The sequence below is a fragment of the Hoplias malabaricus genome, chromosome 17, assembly GCF_029633855.1.
Source record: "Hoplias malabaricus isolate fHopMal1 chromosome 17, fHopMal1.hap1, whole genome shotgun sequence".
Lineage (NCBI taxonomy): Eukaryota > Metazoa > Chordata > Actinopteri > Characiformes > Erythrinidae > Hoplias > Hoplias malabaricus.
The window spans coordinates 26,474,747-26,491,695 of NC_089816.1; the positions used below are offsets into that span (position 1 = coordinate 26,474,747).

The following is a 16,949-nucleotide window of genomic DNA, read 5'->3' on the forward strand; positions in this document are numbered from 1 at the left end:
TTTCTAACGCGACTGGAAAGGCGGCAACTTTCCCCAGCGTTTCGAGGCGCAATTGGACAGTGTTGTGGCGATAAGGGCAGTTAGGCATGAGTTGACTGGTTTTATATTTCAAACTGAATTCAGGCGGGATTTTTCTTATCACATCAGACGATACCACAGAGTTGACAATGTGAGCACTTCAGGACGACTGGGAGTTGGGGAAAAAATAAGCAGTTACACTGGACTATATTCTCACCCAATATTAGGGCTGTGTTTCTCTTCACACTTGAGGGTGAAAAAGAGTCATATGGGGAACAACGAGTCTTCGCTGTTGTCTCAGCAGCTCTCTACATCAACAACAGCTGCTGGATTGCAGTGTACCTCCATTAGGAAAGGTGAGTTCAGTTTACAATTAACACCTCCAGGCTCCAACCGCAGCCTTGGCATTTCCCCAGGACTCTAATTTTCTTTTTATAATATACACTAGCAAAAGCACTTTACTAGGCCATATATATGGAAAAATATATATTAAAACCAGCCTTTATTTCCTGGTATACAGGTCTGGTGTCAGATACAAATGTCTCAGCAAAATATTAAAACTAGCTCTCGAATCAATCTGTAAAATTTAAGGCAAAATTTGAAAATGTAAGGAGCAAAATAATTTGAGGTAAGTGGTGGGCAATATGACCACATTCAATATCTTGATACGTACATCACTATATATATATATATCATATATAAACATCATCAGTATAATAACAATCTCTTAACACATGCATTTTAAGTTAAAAGTACATAATTGTTATCTTTACTATTATTTTTGGCACCACTGTTGTTTTTTTTATTTTAAATGATCACACCTCACTAGTGTTATTGTGACTTTATTGTGAATTTCTTGTGCAAGAATATACAGCTAGGAATTCATAAATATGTCTTGAAATAGGTACTAATAGGAACTAATGCATTGGATGTAACCTTTGCCAATTTTATTAATATATCTGTATTTATTCTTCACAGAAATTTTTATAGTTACATATAATTGAAAACATAAATACCGATGGCAAACTATGTCTCTTTTAGTCTCCCTCTTATTTTATAATGAAACATGAAATTAATAAACAAGATCTTGTCATAATATAAAAGCACTGTTTAACATTTTCATGTCATGTCTGTATGGTGAGACTTTACGTGATGTACCAGATGTTTCCAGACTGAGACAGGAAGTATTGCTCCCAGGATGATTGAGTGGTTACTATTGGTCACTGAACTATGCAGAGTTGGTGGAACTATCTTTTCCCAGGACCTCTGTGGATGCTGAGAGCACTGCAGTGGGAATAATTATGATGTGCAGAGAGAAAAAATAGAATGGTATTTGACCCCTGAAATGGATCTTGCTTGTATTTATTTATTTATTTATTTATTTATTTTGGAGAGAGGGGGTGTCAATATCATCAGTTATGACAAAAACCCAGTAGGATCCTTAGATCATCCTTTAGGTTTTGCATAAAAATCCTAATAATGTAACCGTTATTGATAACAACTTCACTTCTGTTGTTTTTTAGCATTCTTGTAAGATTTGGCACATCATGTAGTTGAACTTGGGAGGGCACTATCAGCCAGCAGAGGGCATCTGTGTTCCTGTGACTGAAGACTAGTTACTGTACTGTAATGACTTGCTAATTTGTTTAGCAAAGTTGGAAAGCGTTTCCCACTTGTCCAGATGTCTTAATGTGTTTTATATATAGTCAGATTTCACAAGAGTGCATGTATGATTATCATCATATATCCCATTAATATGAGAAGAGTACAGCCACTATGACTGCTTGTGTTTACTGTAATAGATGAGGACATTGTTTTTCAGAGCACATAACTCTGTTGTGTGGTAATATCGTTCAAGTGATACCTTCAGTTCTCGACACATTCGTCAGCAGGAAGGCATAAGGTTGCATGCTTAAACATTTAACACTTTCTGTATTATTGATGATGTTGGCTTGGTTTGCCTGTGTGTTCTCTTGCCTTAGGGAAGCACCTAAGATTTGGCACTGCTTCCTTTACCAACCTGTTTGACACGCAGGATCTGTAACAGTTGCTGAACGAGAGCCAAGTTAGCACATTTCATAATAAGGTGGATCTAAATATGACAAAAACAACAACAACAACAACAAAACCTTTCACATGTATCTGGGATTGAATAGAAAAAAAACTCCCAAAACTATAGTTTTTAACGACTATGTCCACTATATAATCAGAAACGCTTAATGAGACATTTTGTACTATATCCCAACAACATTTGTGAATTGTAAATTTATGTTAGCCAGCTTTATGTCATAGGAGGTTGTGGGTTCGATTCCCGCTCCGGGTGACTGTCTGTGAGGAGTTGGTGTGTTCTCCCCGTGTCTGCGTGGGTTTCCTCCGGGTGCTCCGGTTTCCTCCCACAGTCCAAAAACACACATTGGTAGGTGGATTGGTGACTCAAAAGTGTCCGTAGGTGTGAGTGAATGTGTGTGTGTGTTGCCCTGTGAAGGACAGGTGCCCCCTTCAGGGTGTGTTCCTGCCTTGCGCCCAATGATTCCAGGTAGGCTCAGGACCCACCGACTGGATAAGCGGTTACAGATAATAGATGGATGGATCTCCTCTGCTTCTTATATAAAATATATATTATTAATTGAAAATGTATAGACTGCAATTTTTAAATGAAGATTTCTATGCCTTTAAACTTTTGAAAATCTACTGAAAACTATGTAACCAAGTATTATTCCTCCTCCCATAAAATATATTCCCAAAAACAAAAATGCTCATATGATCATAAGGTTTACTGTGTTTATTCAACATACCACATGTTGGGCAATGCAGTCCACAGCCCAGACTGTCAAAGTGCTTTTAGTTGTATGAAGTTCCAGAAGGATGTGCCCTAGTGCGAAGGCCATGCACCCTTGTCTCATCTCACAGTGGAAAAAACACTATTTCACCTTCAGAAGAGTTTCTGTTTTCATTCTTTCCGCTTCCATGAATGGGTGGACACATGGGTGAATTGTGCATTTTACAGCACTCACTTTATAGGCCTTACAGCAGGAGGGCAGTGAGAATTTGTGCGAATACCTCTGCACACCGAGCAGCACAGTGCCACAAAAAGCATGTAACAATGTGGACATCTCATCCTTCAGCTGTCCTCACATTCCGTGTGCGGCACCAGCAGGAAGCCTCCGTTGGTGCTGCAGTCACACCCAACAATTTCATATTTTAAGTGTACTATATATTACAAGCTAAGGCTATAGAAGCAGTGAAATGTAAAAAAAATAGTAGTAAATTGTTACAGGAGTGTATGAATATTCATACAGATAATATTTGTCAACAAACAACACAGTTATACCTGCCACACAATACATGTAAACACTTAGTATATCCTAAGAAATTTTTCACAATATTCCAGTAGACTCTGGACCCACTGCAAACCTGTACTGGATCAGTGGTTACAGACAATGGATGATGAATTTATGTAAGGTTTGCTGCAACCAGTTAATCAGGTTAATATATTTCTTGTCACTTAAATGTAGGATTGCGAATGCCAACTAATGTGAAAAATAACTGTCAGCTGAAAAAATGTGATCAGCTGAAATCATTTTTATTGAGTGATTATGTATTACTTGTGGCAGACTCTTATAATGTTATAAGAGCCTGCCACAATTACTTTAAATCATTTTTAATCTTAATAAAGTAATTAAAGAAATTAATCGCTTGAATTACTTTAATTCTTCTAATGTGACAATAAATTGTTATACTGTTCTGTTTTGTATTATGCAATACAAAACACCTTTATTGTATTGTAGATGCCTTTCCTCCAGGCTCCACGAATTTATCTGCAGCTAGTCTGAACAATTGTTCTTTATATTTACCTCTAATATTTTACAGGCTATTGATGCAACACAGATTCAGTTCTTTAGTGCTTCAGGAGCATCTGAATGGGGGAATCGAGTGACTGATTAGAGCTACAGTAAAACACTGAAAGAGGATCACCAGTAGGACACTATTGCAGCAGATATTGAGTAAATTCATATTTCTCTATTAATAAACAAATAGTTTTTATTAAAATTGCACATTAACTTATAAAGTTAGTTTTGTATCTGAATGTCTGTCCTGCAGTGTATCTGTATAATAACCTGTATACTCCATACCCATGTCCTCCTGGTGTGTGTAAACAGAGTAAGAAGGATATGGAAATGCTGCCTACTCTGCTTGCTGCTTGTTGTTAATAATGTAAAAGGATCCTTCGGGATATAAGATCCACTTTCGGGGAGGAAGTTCCCATATTTACAGCACCTCAAAATAGCCTCCTCGCCCAGCACTCACTGTATCAGTGTCCCCTTCAGAGGCAAGGGGCCCAGGGATATTTCTCACTCCACATGGTCTAATGTCTTGACTAGAGTTGGAAAGAAGTAGAAGAGAGGAAAGGCAGAGATGAGCGGAAGTCAGAAACTTGAGACCTTGGAGGTGACAGGACCCTGTATGAAAGCCGTCAACCTTTCCTGCTAAATTGGTCCACAGAGGGGAAAATAAAGTTTACGTAATGTGCTGTGATCTGTCAGTGAGCTCATAGCTCATCCTCTTTCATCCTGGATAGCTTTGTTAGGGGGAAAAAAGAGCAGTGAACTAACAACGGGTGGAACTGCCAGTGTGTAATTGCCTGTCAGCCTCGTCTTGTGCTAGAATTGGGTTTCTGTATGTTAAAAGGGGGAATTAGCCTACCGCATCTCATTTGAATCTAAGGCAGAAGCACCAGAAGTGCCTGGATGTCTTTGTGGCCGCAATAACGAAGAGTCCGGTTCTGCGTGACTAATATGACTTGGAGCCGAAGTTCAGCCTAAAATAAGAAAATAAAAACAATAAGCCATGTCTAAAAAGAGCCTTCCTCTGACTTTTTTGCCCTCATTAAAAAAAAGCTCCCTTTACAATGCTGTTTGTGTTGGGGTGGAACTCGGGAGGAGGGAGCCAAAATAAGCAGATTTAATCATAAGAAAATAAACGGCCTGCCTTGGGGTTTCCACCACCGCACTGGAGCTGGCTTCTGATTGCAGCTGCTGCAGTTTGTAGGACGTGCAAGATGCACCCTGGAAAATACGAATACAATCAAACTGTATCTTTAATTCACGCTACAGTCATTGTGTTTGACCTTCCTAAGTGGACTTATTATTTATAATGTATTTCTTCTTCTAGGATTCATTATGTTTCGGAGACCTACGCATACATTCATTCATTTTTCATTCATAGTAATCTCATAAGCTACTTTATCCCAGTACTACAGTACCATACATCATGAATTTGGGAAGCTCTTGTGTATTGTCTATAGACATATATATCAGAAGTGATACACTTTGCTGTAAAATCCAAATGCAGATATGTGTAAAATCAACCAGTGTATCAGTTGCTTTTTGGCTCTTGTAACTCTTCCTTCAGGGCTCTCCTCACACTGTAGTCTCTGATCTGGTTACCTGCCCACAGGAAAGACTGGGTCCTCGCTTGTTTTTTTGTTTTGTTCAATGGCCCTGGAAAGAAATCTGAAAGGAAATTAAGAAAGTTAGATTTCTGATGCACAGAGGAGATAGCTTTTAAGAAAGACAATTGTAATCAGCTTGTCTCAAAATCTTTTTTTTGTTGTTGTTGTTTTTGTTCTCAGAAATGTTTGGTATGAAGATATCATTTATGTAGATCATAGATATCACGTGGATATAATTTCATCAAAAAATGATCAGTCTCATACACAGTATTGGGCTAATACTAGAAAACTCTCAATAATAAACAAATAAGGGATGTCCTTAAGTGAGTTTCAGTCAAGTCAATTTAAAGAGGAAAAAATAATTGCTTTTTAAAAATATGAGAGTGGGAGCAGTATTGTGGAACATGTTTGGAAAAATGGCTCAGTTGAGTAGCCAGTATTTTTCAGGGATAGGCACTTACAAATGTCAGTGAGTCTTTTTAGGTCGTCACATGGCGGGGGTCCTATGGCCATAAATTTTTCATTTGACATACTTAAGCACATGATATTATGCTTCATAGTGTATGTTTGTGCTCTCATAGATCACTTCTTTCTTTGTTGTATTAATAGTGTCAGATAACCGTTGAATGAGGTCAGTCATATGATTAGCAACATGTGGACTAGATGCATGTATTTCATTGTGTTTGGCTCTTGGTCAGTAAACAATTGCTGTCCAGAAGAGTAGCAGAAATGCAGCCCATAATATCCCAAGCCCACCATGAGACTTAGCCCACCTCCCTGGAGGGCCTCTTTGCTATGGAAACAGCTCTCTGTGTGTTGTTAACCTTGTAAAGAGGAGATACCACAAGGCTCTACTGGGCAGTTTGGATCTGCTTTAGAGAGTATTAAAATAGCATTTAAAGATGGAAGAGGACAGGGCAGCTGGGGATGGATATCAGGGAGTGGCCGTGAAGACTGCATCTGTGACAAATGACATTAGTGTCCAGAGGAACTCCCAAAGTGCCTACTCCAGCATATCTCACTGTGCTTTTAGTAGACCTTGACAACTGTGTGGAAAATGTGCCCTTTAGTATAACTATGGGAATAAATATTAATCATAAAATACAAAAGTTTGGACTAATTACTGATCTTTAAGAAAGTCTTAAATTCCAAATTTCATATGATTACCATATAATTTGATGTTGCTAACATTAACTCGTTATTATATCACAATAAGTTAAACAAGTGCCAAAATTAATGTCTTTTTGTCTTTGTTAAAATGCCATATAATTCTCAATATTTCCCTTTATTTATTTAACACTGACTTATGTACTACTATTTTTAGGTAGTGTCGCTGTCACACAGCTCCAGGGGCTTGGAGGTTGTGGGTTCGATCCCCACTCCAGGTGCCTGGAGTGAAGAGTTGGTGTGTTCTCCGTGTGTCCGCATGGGTTTCCTCCGGGTGCTCCGGTTTCCTCCCACAGTCCAAAAACAAGTTGGTAGGTGGATTGGCGACTCGTGAGAGTGTGTGTGTGTGTGTTGCCTTGTGAAGGACTGGCGCCTCCTCCAGGGTGTGTTCAAACCTTGCACCCAATGATTCCAGGTAGGCTCTGGATCCTGAACTGGATAAGTGGTTACAGATAATAAATGAACTGTAAGCTTTAAAAATGACATCATCGCATACCCAACAACACATATTGTTGAATGCCTTTTGGAAGGATTGTAATATAGATCAGTCTTTGGGAATGTGTCATTGATCCTAAATTAGTGCAGTTGCATCTTTACATTCAGACTAATGTAGCAAAGGATTTTCACACCTCTAACTATACCATGCAACTAACTGTGCATGAAGATACATCTTATTTCTGTAGCTGTTTATTACTGGAAAAAAATTACAATTATGTCCTATTGTAAATGGAAAGGCACAGAGTACTAGTGTGATTGTGAAGAATTGTCTTGTTTTCTTCTGTGCCTGCCATACGGTTTTGGAGTAATTAAGGCTGACTAACCTCTTAAAACAGACTGCAGCCTGATGAGATGTTGCAGACATAGCAAGCAGGGTTCCCTGGCCCCTCAGCAGAATCCTCCACTGACTGGATTACCCAATGATTGAATTCACCTCTCATTAATCTCAAATTCATATGGCTCCCATTAAACCTTACGATGTGTAAGCCCTGTTTAGAACACATGGCTGCATTCCACTGGTTTGCAGAAACAGAGGTCCATGGAACAACAGGATAACATTACACTGATAGGCGCAGGAAAGCCACCAGCAGAGGCTTGTCATCCAAATAAAACAGACTGTTAGTTCTGATGTATGGTGTTAAACATCTCCAACATTCCCAGCCTCTATGTTTGAAATCTACTGTACTCTGCTTTCTAATGCTTTGGGGCATCATCATCAAAACACAAGCAAACAAGGGTGTAGCAGATGAAGGAGACACAATGAAGTTTTGCCTCATCATCTGACAGAGCAACTCAGAAAGGCACTAAAATTCAAAATTAAGGGAGTGAGTAACTTAATGTGCGTATCAAAGCTATTAGGACAGAAAGCTTTTATTTTCTTTCAGTCGTTGAGTCCAAACACAATTAAAAAGCCATAGATGTTGAAAGTGAGTGCTGTGGAGCGAGCTCAACCACAGTCACTATCTAATAAACCAGTGAGTAACCAGTGAGCTCCAAAATCATCCAAAATTGAAAATTTTTTATAAAAACCAAAAAAAAGTGTGTTCAAAATTCCAAAGCTGTACCCAATATCTTAGGATAATAATGGTTAAAAAAGTTTTTAAAATAGTAACACTGTATTAAAATATTTAAAATAAAAAACATTTAATAATTTATGTTTTAAGCATGTGAATATATTAACGTCCATTCATTCATTCATTGTCTGTAACCGCGTATTCAATTCAGGGTCCCAGTGGGCCTACCCAGAATCACTGGGCACATGGTGGGAACACAGCCTGGAGGGAGCACCAGTCCTTCCAGCACACTCACACGTTCATACCTATGGACACACTTGAGTTGCCAATCAACATACCAACATGTGTTTTTTGGACTGTGGGACGAAACTGGATCACTCGGAGGAAACCCACGCAGACACAGGGAGAGCACACCAAACTCCTCACAGACAGTCACCTGGAGCAGGACTCAAACCTACAACCTCCAGGTCTCTGGAGCTGTGTTACAGCAACACTACCTGCTGCACCACCGTGCCGCCCAATATATTAATAGATTGTGCTTAAACATTTCTTAATTAAAGATTGTAGAGAAATGTAGACATTACTTTCATCATGTGTCAGTAGTGTAGTTCTACTCTAGAAGGATATTTATCAGTCAGGTGGTGCAAGAATAGATTTAATGTGTGATTTCCTCTACAACCTCCAGCTAACTTTGTGTATGTGGATTTTGAATCATGTGTGTTATGTCTCCTTTTGTCCCCACTGGAAATTAAACCTATGTGTTTATGTGTGTCATTGATCTGAGAGGTTAGCTCTGTGCTACAGTAAAGTTGTTAACGTTGAGTCCCACAACTGGCTAACCTTTGACCTTAACAGATCAAGCTCTTAAGGCTATCAGTTTCCAAGCCTCTGGCCTTTTGGCGATATGTCTGCATTGAAAAGGACTAACCAACTAAAGACAGGGAAGCTCAGTAACATCTCATTGTCCAGTAATGCAACTTAAAAAATAATACATTTTCTCTCTCTTTCATCTCGGTGTTGTATTTTCCAGAAGAATGCTACATATGCTGTTTTGAAATGGCTATGTCACATAAAAGACACTGGCGTCCAGTGCTTGTAAGCTAAGGTTCCCTGCACAAATCTTTGCTACTGACTGACATTCATTTTAATATTGTGACACGTTTCATCAGTGCATTATATAATTACTTCATCCTTGCTAGAAGGTAGGTCACGCTCATATTCTTCCAGTCAATGCAGTACAGCAACCTTCTTTCCAGGCGAAAGTCATTGCTCTTGTCAAAAAGCATTACATTGGTGCCCTTTGGTACATAACACTTTCAGATGTAAGATGGTAGTTAATAATAGCTGTGGCAATCAACTTTTTTCCCATGGCTCTATGGCATTTGACCCTTCTTGACCTTAGAGCTTTGCAAAAAAGGTTAACTGCTGGTGCCAAGGTTCCCACTATCTGTGGTTGTTTATGTGCTGTAGAACTTGGAGAAACCTTACATGAAAGGTCAAGTGCATTCATTGCTACCTTTGAAGCACTTAACCCTAAATGTCTGGGCAATAAGAAGATTTAAATAAAATAGGCCCATTGTCTAAATTTGTGAACAGATTTAGTGGTTTGTCAAGCAGTGTCATTTAGGGTTTATAGTTTTATGTACCATTTATGTATCAACACATTTCTATTGCTAACCCAATACTGTACAAATTTAGCCACAAACAGCAAAAGCATGCATTGTTAAAGAAACAGTCATGATGCTATGATGGATATTGTCACATGGGATAGGTCAGTTGGTCAGTGAAAACTGGAAATCTATTCTTTGAACATTTGTCAATTAAATAAATGTTTAAGAGAGTTAACAAATCACAAACTCATTTTTATTTAATTTTACAAAAATAAAAAATTAAATTTTTCTGGAATTGTGATTCAATTAAATACGGTTTTTAAAAACATTTTACCCATTTATATAGGGATCATAGAAGAAAAGTGGTGAAGTACCACCTTCTACCACATTCTTACCTTCCTCCAAAAGTTGCAGAGTGTTGTTTTTGCAGTGCTGAGCCAAGAGTAGCAATGACAGATGCGCTGTTCACCCTACTACTGGTCAATGAAGAATTACAATAATTTGAAGCTGTAATTTAAAGGAAAATATTGGTGTTCCTTGAAATATAATTGTGCTTGTTTTACACATTTGACAGGTGAAGCTGCATTAATATTTATATTTTATATTAATGTGATTATTTCTAGGGTGAGGCTAGGTTGGCATGAACATTGTTGGCAGAGCTAAGTTATAATTTGCACTGCTGTAGTGGTGTTAAGTTCCAGGTTGTTATGTAGACAACCAAGATGCCCTTTTGTACCTTGCCTTGTATGACATGTTCAAAACCTGCTGTTAGAATGAGTATAATCCAACTTAATTGCTCTGGTAGTTAAGGGAACTGTGCATTGATTGGGAAAATGACTGAATTACAGGAACTATGTAGAGGAGAAAGAAAATGGTAGCAGAAAATGGTTAACCACAAGAAATCTACAGGAATCCAGCAAATCCTGCTCCTAACCACTGGCATAACAGGATTTGGGATTTTTTTTCACCCCATTCCAGATATCTTTGGAACCCTTTAGAGGTCACATTGTAAGAGTTGAGAAGTGATGCGCAGAATGTGTGGCCCCAAAATTCTTTTTGAGCTATTTCCTGAATTGTGCTGTAAACTTTTAATGATGTGATGTGGCTAAAATAAGCATTTTCATTAAAACAAAGATTGCTTAGTTGATATTTACCACTGAATACGCCCTACCACAATGCTGTACTTTAGATTAATTATGGTTTAATAATGGCATATCTGGACATCTTTGCCGGCACCTTGGCTCAACTTTCAAAGAGTGGTGTTTTTATTGAAGTTACATTGGGACGTGTTTGACCTGAATGCAGGAGAAAACAATATTCTAAACAAGCCTCATGCTACTTGCCGCGTATATATGTATACATTCATCTATCTGTTTTTCTTTTTTGTTGGCTGAACAATTATTTAAACCAAGAGTACTTTTTTATTACTTCTATAATTTTGACTGTCCTCTTAGGTTTTCCCTTCCATTCTTGGGTTTACTTTGTTGACATGGTGTTACCGTGCTATGGCCCTGCAGGTATTACTGGGCTGGTGTGGCTATTCTTGGTGCGTGCTTCTGAGGCACCAGCCGCAGCCTGTGAGAACATATTTTTTGTGTTTGTCCATGCAAAGAAGACAAGACCTTGACATTGATACCAGACATTTGCTTTCTACTACAAACAAATCCCTTATATACATTTCACAGTCACAGCAATCGGAGCCAATACCTGCTATTTCCTCAGCCTGAGTTATATATAACACTTTATGTTGAATATGTATATATACCTGCTCAGCCATAGTTTCTTGACAGCTATTATTAGGACGTTTGTCCATACTTCTTCTGGAAATGCTTTTAGAACATTCCAGTGAGGATTTGATCGTATTCAAGAGCATAAGGTATTTCAGGTGATGACACTGTTTCTGAGTGATTAGGGATAAAGCAGTCCCAGTATAGAGCTGTTTTTTTAACCTTCAAGCCAGTTGGCAAACCAATTAAGAAGTCATGTGCAGCTGCCCCTAAGGAAACCATCCTATTGGCAATATCTGTACAGATTATCTAGCTTATGGCGGCAGTGATGGTAAGGACCATGTTGTGAAATTAATTTAGATTTGTTACGTTTTGTAATGGTCCAAACTGATTTCTGAAGTACAACTTTGGAAAAATATTGTTTTCTTACTTATTGAGCTTAGACAGTTCTCTTATTCATTCAAGCAAACTATCTTATATTTGATGGCATTACAAATGTGTGGGTGCGCGTGCCAGCATCACATTTGTTATATTTGTTAACATCATTAAAATACATTAAGATACATTTCTTGTCCCATGTCCTGCTCAATATGTGTTACCTTTCACACATAAGAGAAACAAGCTTGTTGTTCTCTTTTTACATGGTTGTATGTATTTCCTTAGACTTAGGTAGCTGTGCATCCGTTTGTCCTGCCAGAGAATGCAAGCACAATAGCACAGCTGGGGGAAATGAGGCCAGTGGTCCACATCTGTTAAAGACACAAACCCTCTATTCTGAGACCTGTTGGCAGGACCAGCCATGTAACTAACGTCAAAAGAGTAACCACAACATTGAGATCTCTTCTCCTTATTGGTTGGTTGGTCTTCGAATAATGCAAATGGAAAACTTTATTAATTATAACTATGTTAGAAGCCAACATTTACCTCCGTGAGCATTCCTTGCTAAGTATAAATGACTGATATGGATCATGCATATAAATATGTTTTTTCTTGTCTTAGAGTGTGTAGGGTTCACATGACTGTAGTGTCTTCAAGTGTTCAACTGACCTAGTCTAATCGTTTGCTAAGAGATACTTTCAAAACAAATAGGTACCATTCTATGACTCTAAAAATGTTCAGAACATCACAACTAAGTGGTCTGTGGTACTTGGTTTCTCCTAAAATCAGAAAAACCTGCTAGGCACAGAGCACATGGCAATAATTCCCATTTTAAAGAACTCAGATTAGACACAAATGCTGTCGTTGGATTTCGTACAGACGTTGGCTGGCATCAAGTGTTTCAGCTGACAACTTCTTTAGAGGCTTGTATCTGTGTTGTCCAATAGAACAGAAGACAAATGGCCTTTCCTTCGCTTGCTCACTCAACAGGTCATGCAAGCACTGTTTATAAAATCATAGATCACCCGAGGAGAAAAAAAAAACACGCAGTCCGAATGAAGTCATATTGTATGGATTTCTTTTTCTAATTAGATTTAGAGAATAAATTCTACTTGAGGTATTTGCACATGTGTTTAATGAAAATGCTGGGTCCTCTTGGAGGGTGCTTATGACTCACATTGTCATTAGATCTGTGAGTACGGGTTTGGACAAAAGCTCCCTGCTGCTCAGACAACCACATGCAATCCTCCCAATCGGCCATCTGCTTAGCATTTCTGCAGCGCCTTGGAAACCGAACGGGAATTAGAAGACTGCAAATCTAACACTTCGCAGTCCAAGGACCAGTCACTCCACCGCATGGCAGCAATTTCGATATGATAGGCCAAGTTTCCTTGCACATTATGACAGCTTCATTCCTCAGAAAAGCATACTGCTTCATTAGAAACAAAATTGCTCCATTCTATAGGAGCTTTAGCCAAATATGTGTTGGCCAGAAGCATTTGTCTTTTCAGGGTATAGTGGTGTGGGCTGCATTTACACAGATTTTGATCGCGGTCTGTCAAAGACTTCCTCAAATGCCCTTTTCTTGTTTTATCCTGGGATCACTGAGGGAAATGTCCCATGTTTACTCTGATGCTGAGTCATGTACTTTTGCTTGACACTAATGACAATGGCCTTAGTGTCTGGCCTGTTGGTAGAGCGATGCCCCCTGTTAACTGTGATCAGAAGAGATCAGAAACAGACACTGAAGTTAAAGGAAAATTCTTAATCTTCAGCTTGTTTTAATGGAGAACAAAGGGCTCATCTCTTCATTATCGTGGGACCGATAGATGAGCAGTGTTAGAGTAATGCCTTTGGAATTAAAAAAGCATTCAATTAAACTCGGCAGGAGTCTATTTAACTCTGCAGAAGTTAATTTACCACTGATGATTTTGCTGTGTGTCTAATGAGAAGACTGGCACGTGCCTTTGTGATCAGAGTCTATGCTTCAGTTCAAGCTTTTGTTGTCTGATAGCAGTTGAGTTATCAAACCTATTTGTTCTTTAACACCGAGGGTAAAAGAACAAAGAAGTGTTGTTTCTTAGGATATTCTGTTTACACCATAAGCAGTACTGCAACCTCAGACACTGCCTCATGCACACTTCCTGTGTAAATCCCCAGGGTCATTACCGTCCTTTCTTTTTAAGCCATGACAAGGATGTCAAAGAATTTAAGTTTTGCTCGGGTCTGTGCTAATGTCTCCTGTGTGAGGCAGAAGTGCTTCTGTTTCCTGCTACGACTGCAGAAGGAGAATTGTTCTCGGTAAGCAAAATCCTGTCAACCATCTACTGCGACGTCAAAAGGCGGATTTGTTGAGACCACCTGCCAGGGCCAGCTTCCGCAATCCCACCTTGGAATTGTGGAGCAGTCACTTGACCAGCAATCCTCGATGTTGGATACGTCTTCACTTTTTCTCCTATTTACATGAAGACAAGTAACTGAAAGCAATGAAGGCATTAAAAAAGTATGCTTTCCAGTTGTTTTCATGCAATTCTGATGACACCTACTCCAAAGGCTTTGGAAATTAAATAACATGTTGCTTGTCTTCTAATTTTGTCTGAGTCCCTGCTGTGTGGTGTACTTTTCTTTGTCCCCAGTGCAGACATGTCATATTTCTATCACTTACATCAGCAGGAATGGAGCGTATTCAAAGCAAACTGGATTTCACTCCAAGTGTGAATATGAAAAACGGGGCATTTCTCCTGCCCAGGCACACACTGTGACATGCAGGGTCTAAAGTGAGTGAATAGCCTCCCACCAGGCGGTTTGGCGGTGGACTGGACATACGTTGGCACGTAGCCGGCAATCATGGACCCAGCCCGTTTGCACAAAGCTCCTTAGAGACAGTATAAGTTCAGAAGACAGGAAACAGCTTGCAAGGATCCCAGCGGTCAAGGCTGTGGAAGGATAGGGATGGGGGGCCGGGGTGGGGAACAGAGGGAATTTCCTCATAAGGGTTTGTGTAATTCCCAAAAACGTCCACCGGCAGCATTTTTGGAGTGTTTAAAACTTTCAGTGTGCATTTAGATTTATGCATTTGGCTGATAGAGCAATCACTTTACAGATGCAGGCGACTGAAAGGTTGGGAGTCTGGCCTGAGGACTTATCCTGTATTGCTTATTGTAAATTTATTTTCGCCTACATGATGATTTGTCCTTGGCTTTTGTGTTGCAGGGCTTTTGTCCTGGAAGGCTGCTGCTTAAATTAAGAGGGGATTTGTCTTCGTTCCCCAAACCTGACAATCACAATGAACTTCTGTTAGCTATTTCAGTATGAAGAGTGAAAAGCCATCGCCTGGCTGGTCTTTATGAATGTGTCGCTTTGTGACAAGTGCGTGAGCTGAGAAAATGCCAGTGTGACCACAAAATGAACGAAGGCTTATTGACTGAAACGTGCTTCCATGTGTTTTCCATGTGTACATCATAATGCACATAATTTTGGGAAAATACACCAGATGTGTTTTGAATTTGGCAAATAAACAGAAACTGAGGATTGCAGAAACATTTCATGTCATTTTTAATTGGGATGAGCCCTTTTGCTTATTTTAACTTCAGTAAAACATGCAGTTTGATGTGTCCAAACATTTGAGTTTAACTGTATCTTACTTTGTCTACAGTCAAATGAAATATATTCATCACTGGCCTCAAGTATCAAAAGATGAAAACTGAGTGTCTCGGTTGACACAAGGTTTAACAGCAGGCCTATGGATGAAAGTGGACGCACTATTTGGCAAACAACATGACCCTGTTTATTTTTATATGATTTGATGGTGTATATGATGTAATTTAGGAGACATGGTGGCAGTGCAGAGAGAGCATCATGGCCACACAGCTTCCTGGGTGCTGGGTTCAATCCTTATTCAAATTCCTGGGAGTCAGCAGTTTGGCGTGCTCTCACTGTATATTCATGGGTTTCCTCCAGGTATTCTGGGTGGGAAGTTTGTGAGTGACTGGGCATGTTTGTAGCTAATGATTCTGGATAGGCCTAATGCTATTACCCAGGATGCAATGCTTACAGATGATGAATGAATGAATGAAAATTATAACAGCTAATAAACCATTTGTAAACCTTGTGTGTGGCCAGGCTTGTTATAAAATAGGCACTGTGAAGTCAGAGGTGTTAATTGTGGTGTGTGATGAGTGGCATTGTGTGTGTGGGTGGTGTTGCTTTAAAGTTAAACTGGAGTGAAGGGTTTGTTCTGTCACTTTGAAGGAAGGAGGGGGCGGCAGTGTGCCAATGAGGGCTAACGCTGTGGAGAGAGCTTCTCCACACACACACACACACGCCCGCGCGCTTGACAGGGAGGATGAGCATGTTCATTGCGGTGGAGCAACAGAGGCTCACGGTCCTTGTCGCCGTGTAAACGCGGCTAGTTTCTCTCGTCTGTCGCCTTCAATACAGTTCGCTGTTAGATGGAAGGACGACGGGCAGCTGCATCTGGAGTCCACTTGCCGCTGTGGGAAGCCAGTCGCTGGCAGTAATGGGGAATACTGCACACAAACCGCTCATAGGTAAGAGACGCTTATCTAGCACCAGAGCTTTGCTTTTTTGTCGTTTTTGAGGTAAAGGCTGCGAGCGAGTTGCGTTTGTCCGTCATTGGCTGTCGTTTCTGCGTTTTCTTCGCAAACTCTGTGGAGATGAGGAGTGCGTGGGTGAGGAAGATGAAGACGGCGGTCGAGAGAGATCTTGCGAATGTATCATCCAGCTCAATGCAAAATAGGAGACTGCCTGTCCAAAATTGTGTAGACATCCCTGAATTCAAATACGCTACTTTAAGGGAACACCAAGCGTTCAGCTGTGCGGTTCGTTTCCACCCGGAAACCCAGTGCGACCCTGAAGCTGCTGCCCGAGGCTAAAGTCACCATGCCCAATGCCAAGCGTGGGCTAGAGGGGTACAAAGCCCCACCAGCTTGGGTTGCTGGAGCACCTGGGGTGCGTACCCTGGAGTGATATATCTCCGTCCATTACCATTTGGGATGAGCTGAGGTGGCGTACATTATTCAAAACGAATCATCCAACATTTATCGGAGCCCACTATGCTAATGTT

General features: G+C 39.9%; 1 protein-coding gene across 3 annotated transcripts in view; it reads left to right on the forward strand.

Moving 5' to 3' along the window:
* The first annotated feature begins 263 nt into the window (after positions 1-263).
* The window catches only part of neurl1b (neuralized E3 ubiquitin protein ligase 1B), a 34,239-nt gene continuing 17,553 nt past the window's right edge, over positions 264-16,949 (forward strand). For 2 of the 3 annotated variants that reach the window (XM_066649954.1, XM_066649955.1), the window contains exon 1: positions 16,200-16,413. In XM_066649954.1, the coding sequence (XP_066506051.1) occupies positions 16,383-16,413 (31 nt within the window). In that variant the 5' untranslated portion in view covers positions 16,200-16,382. Of the gene's footprint in view, positions 375-16,199; positions 16,414-16,949 lie in introns of those variants that run through there. The other variant, XM_066649953.1, reaches the window with a different exon arrangement.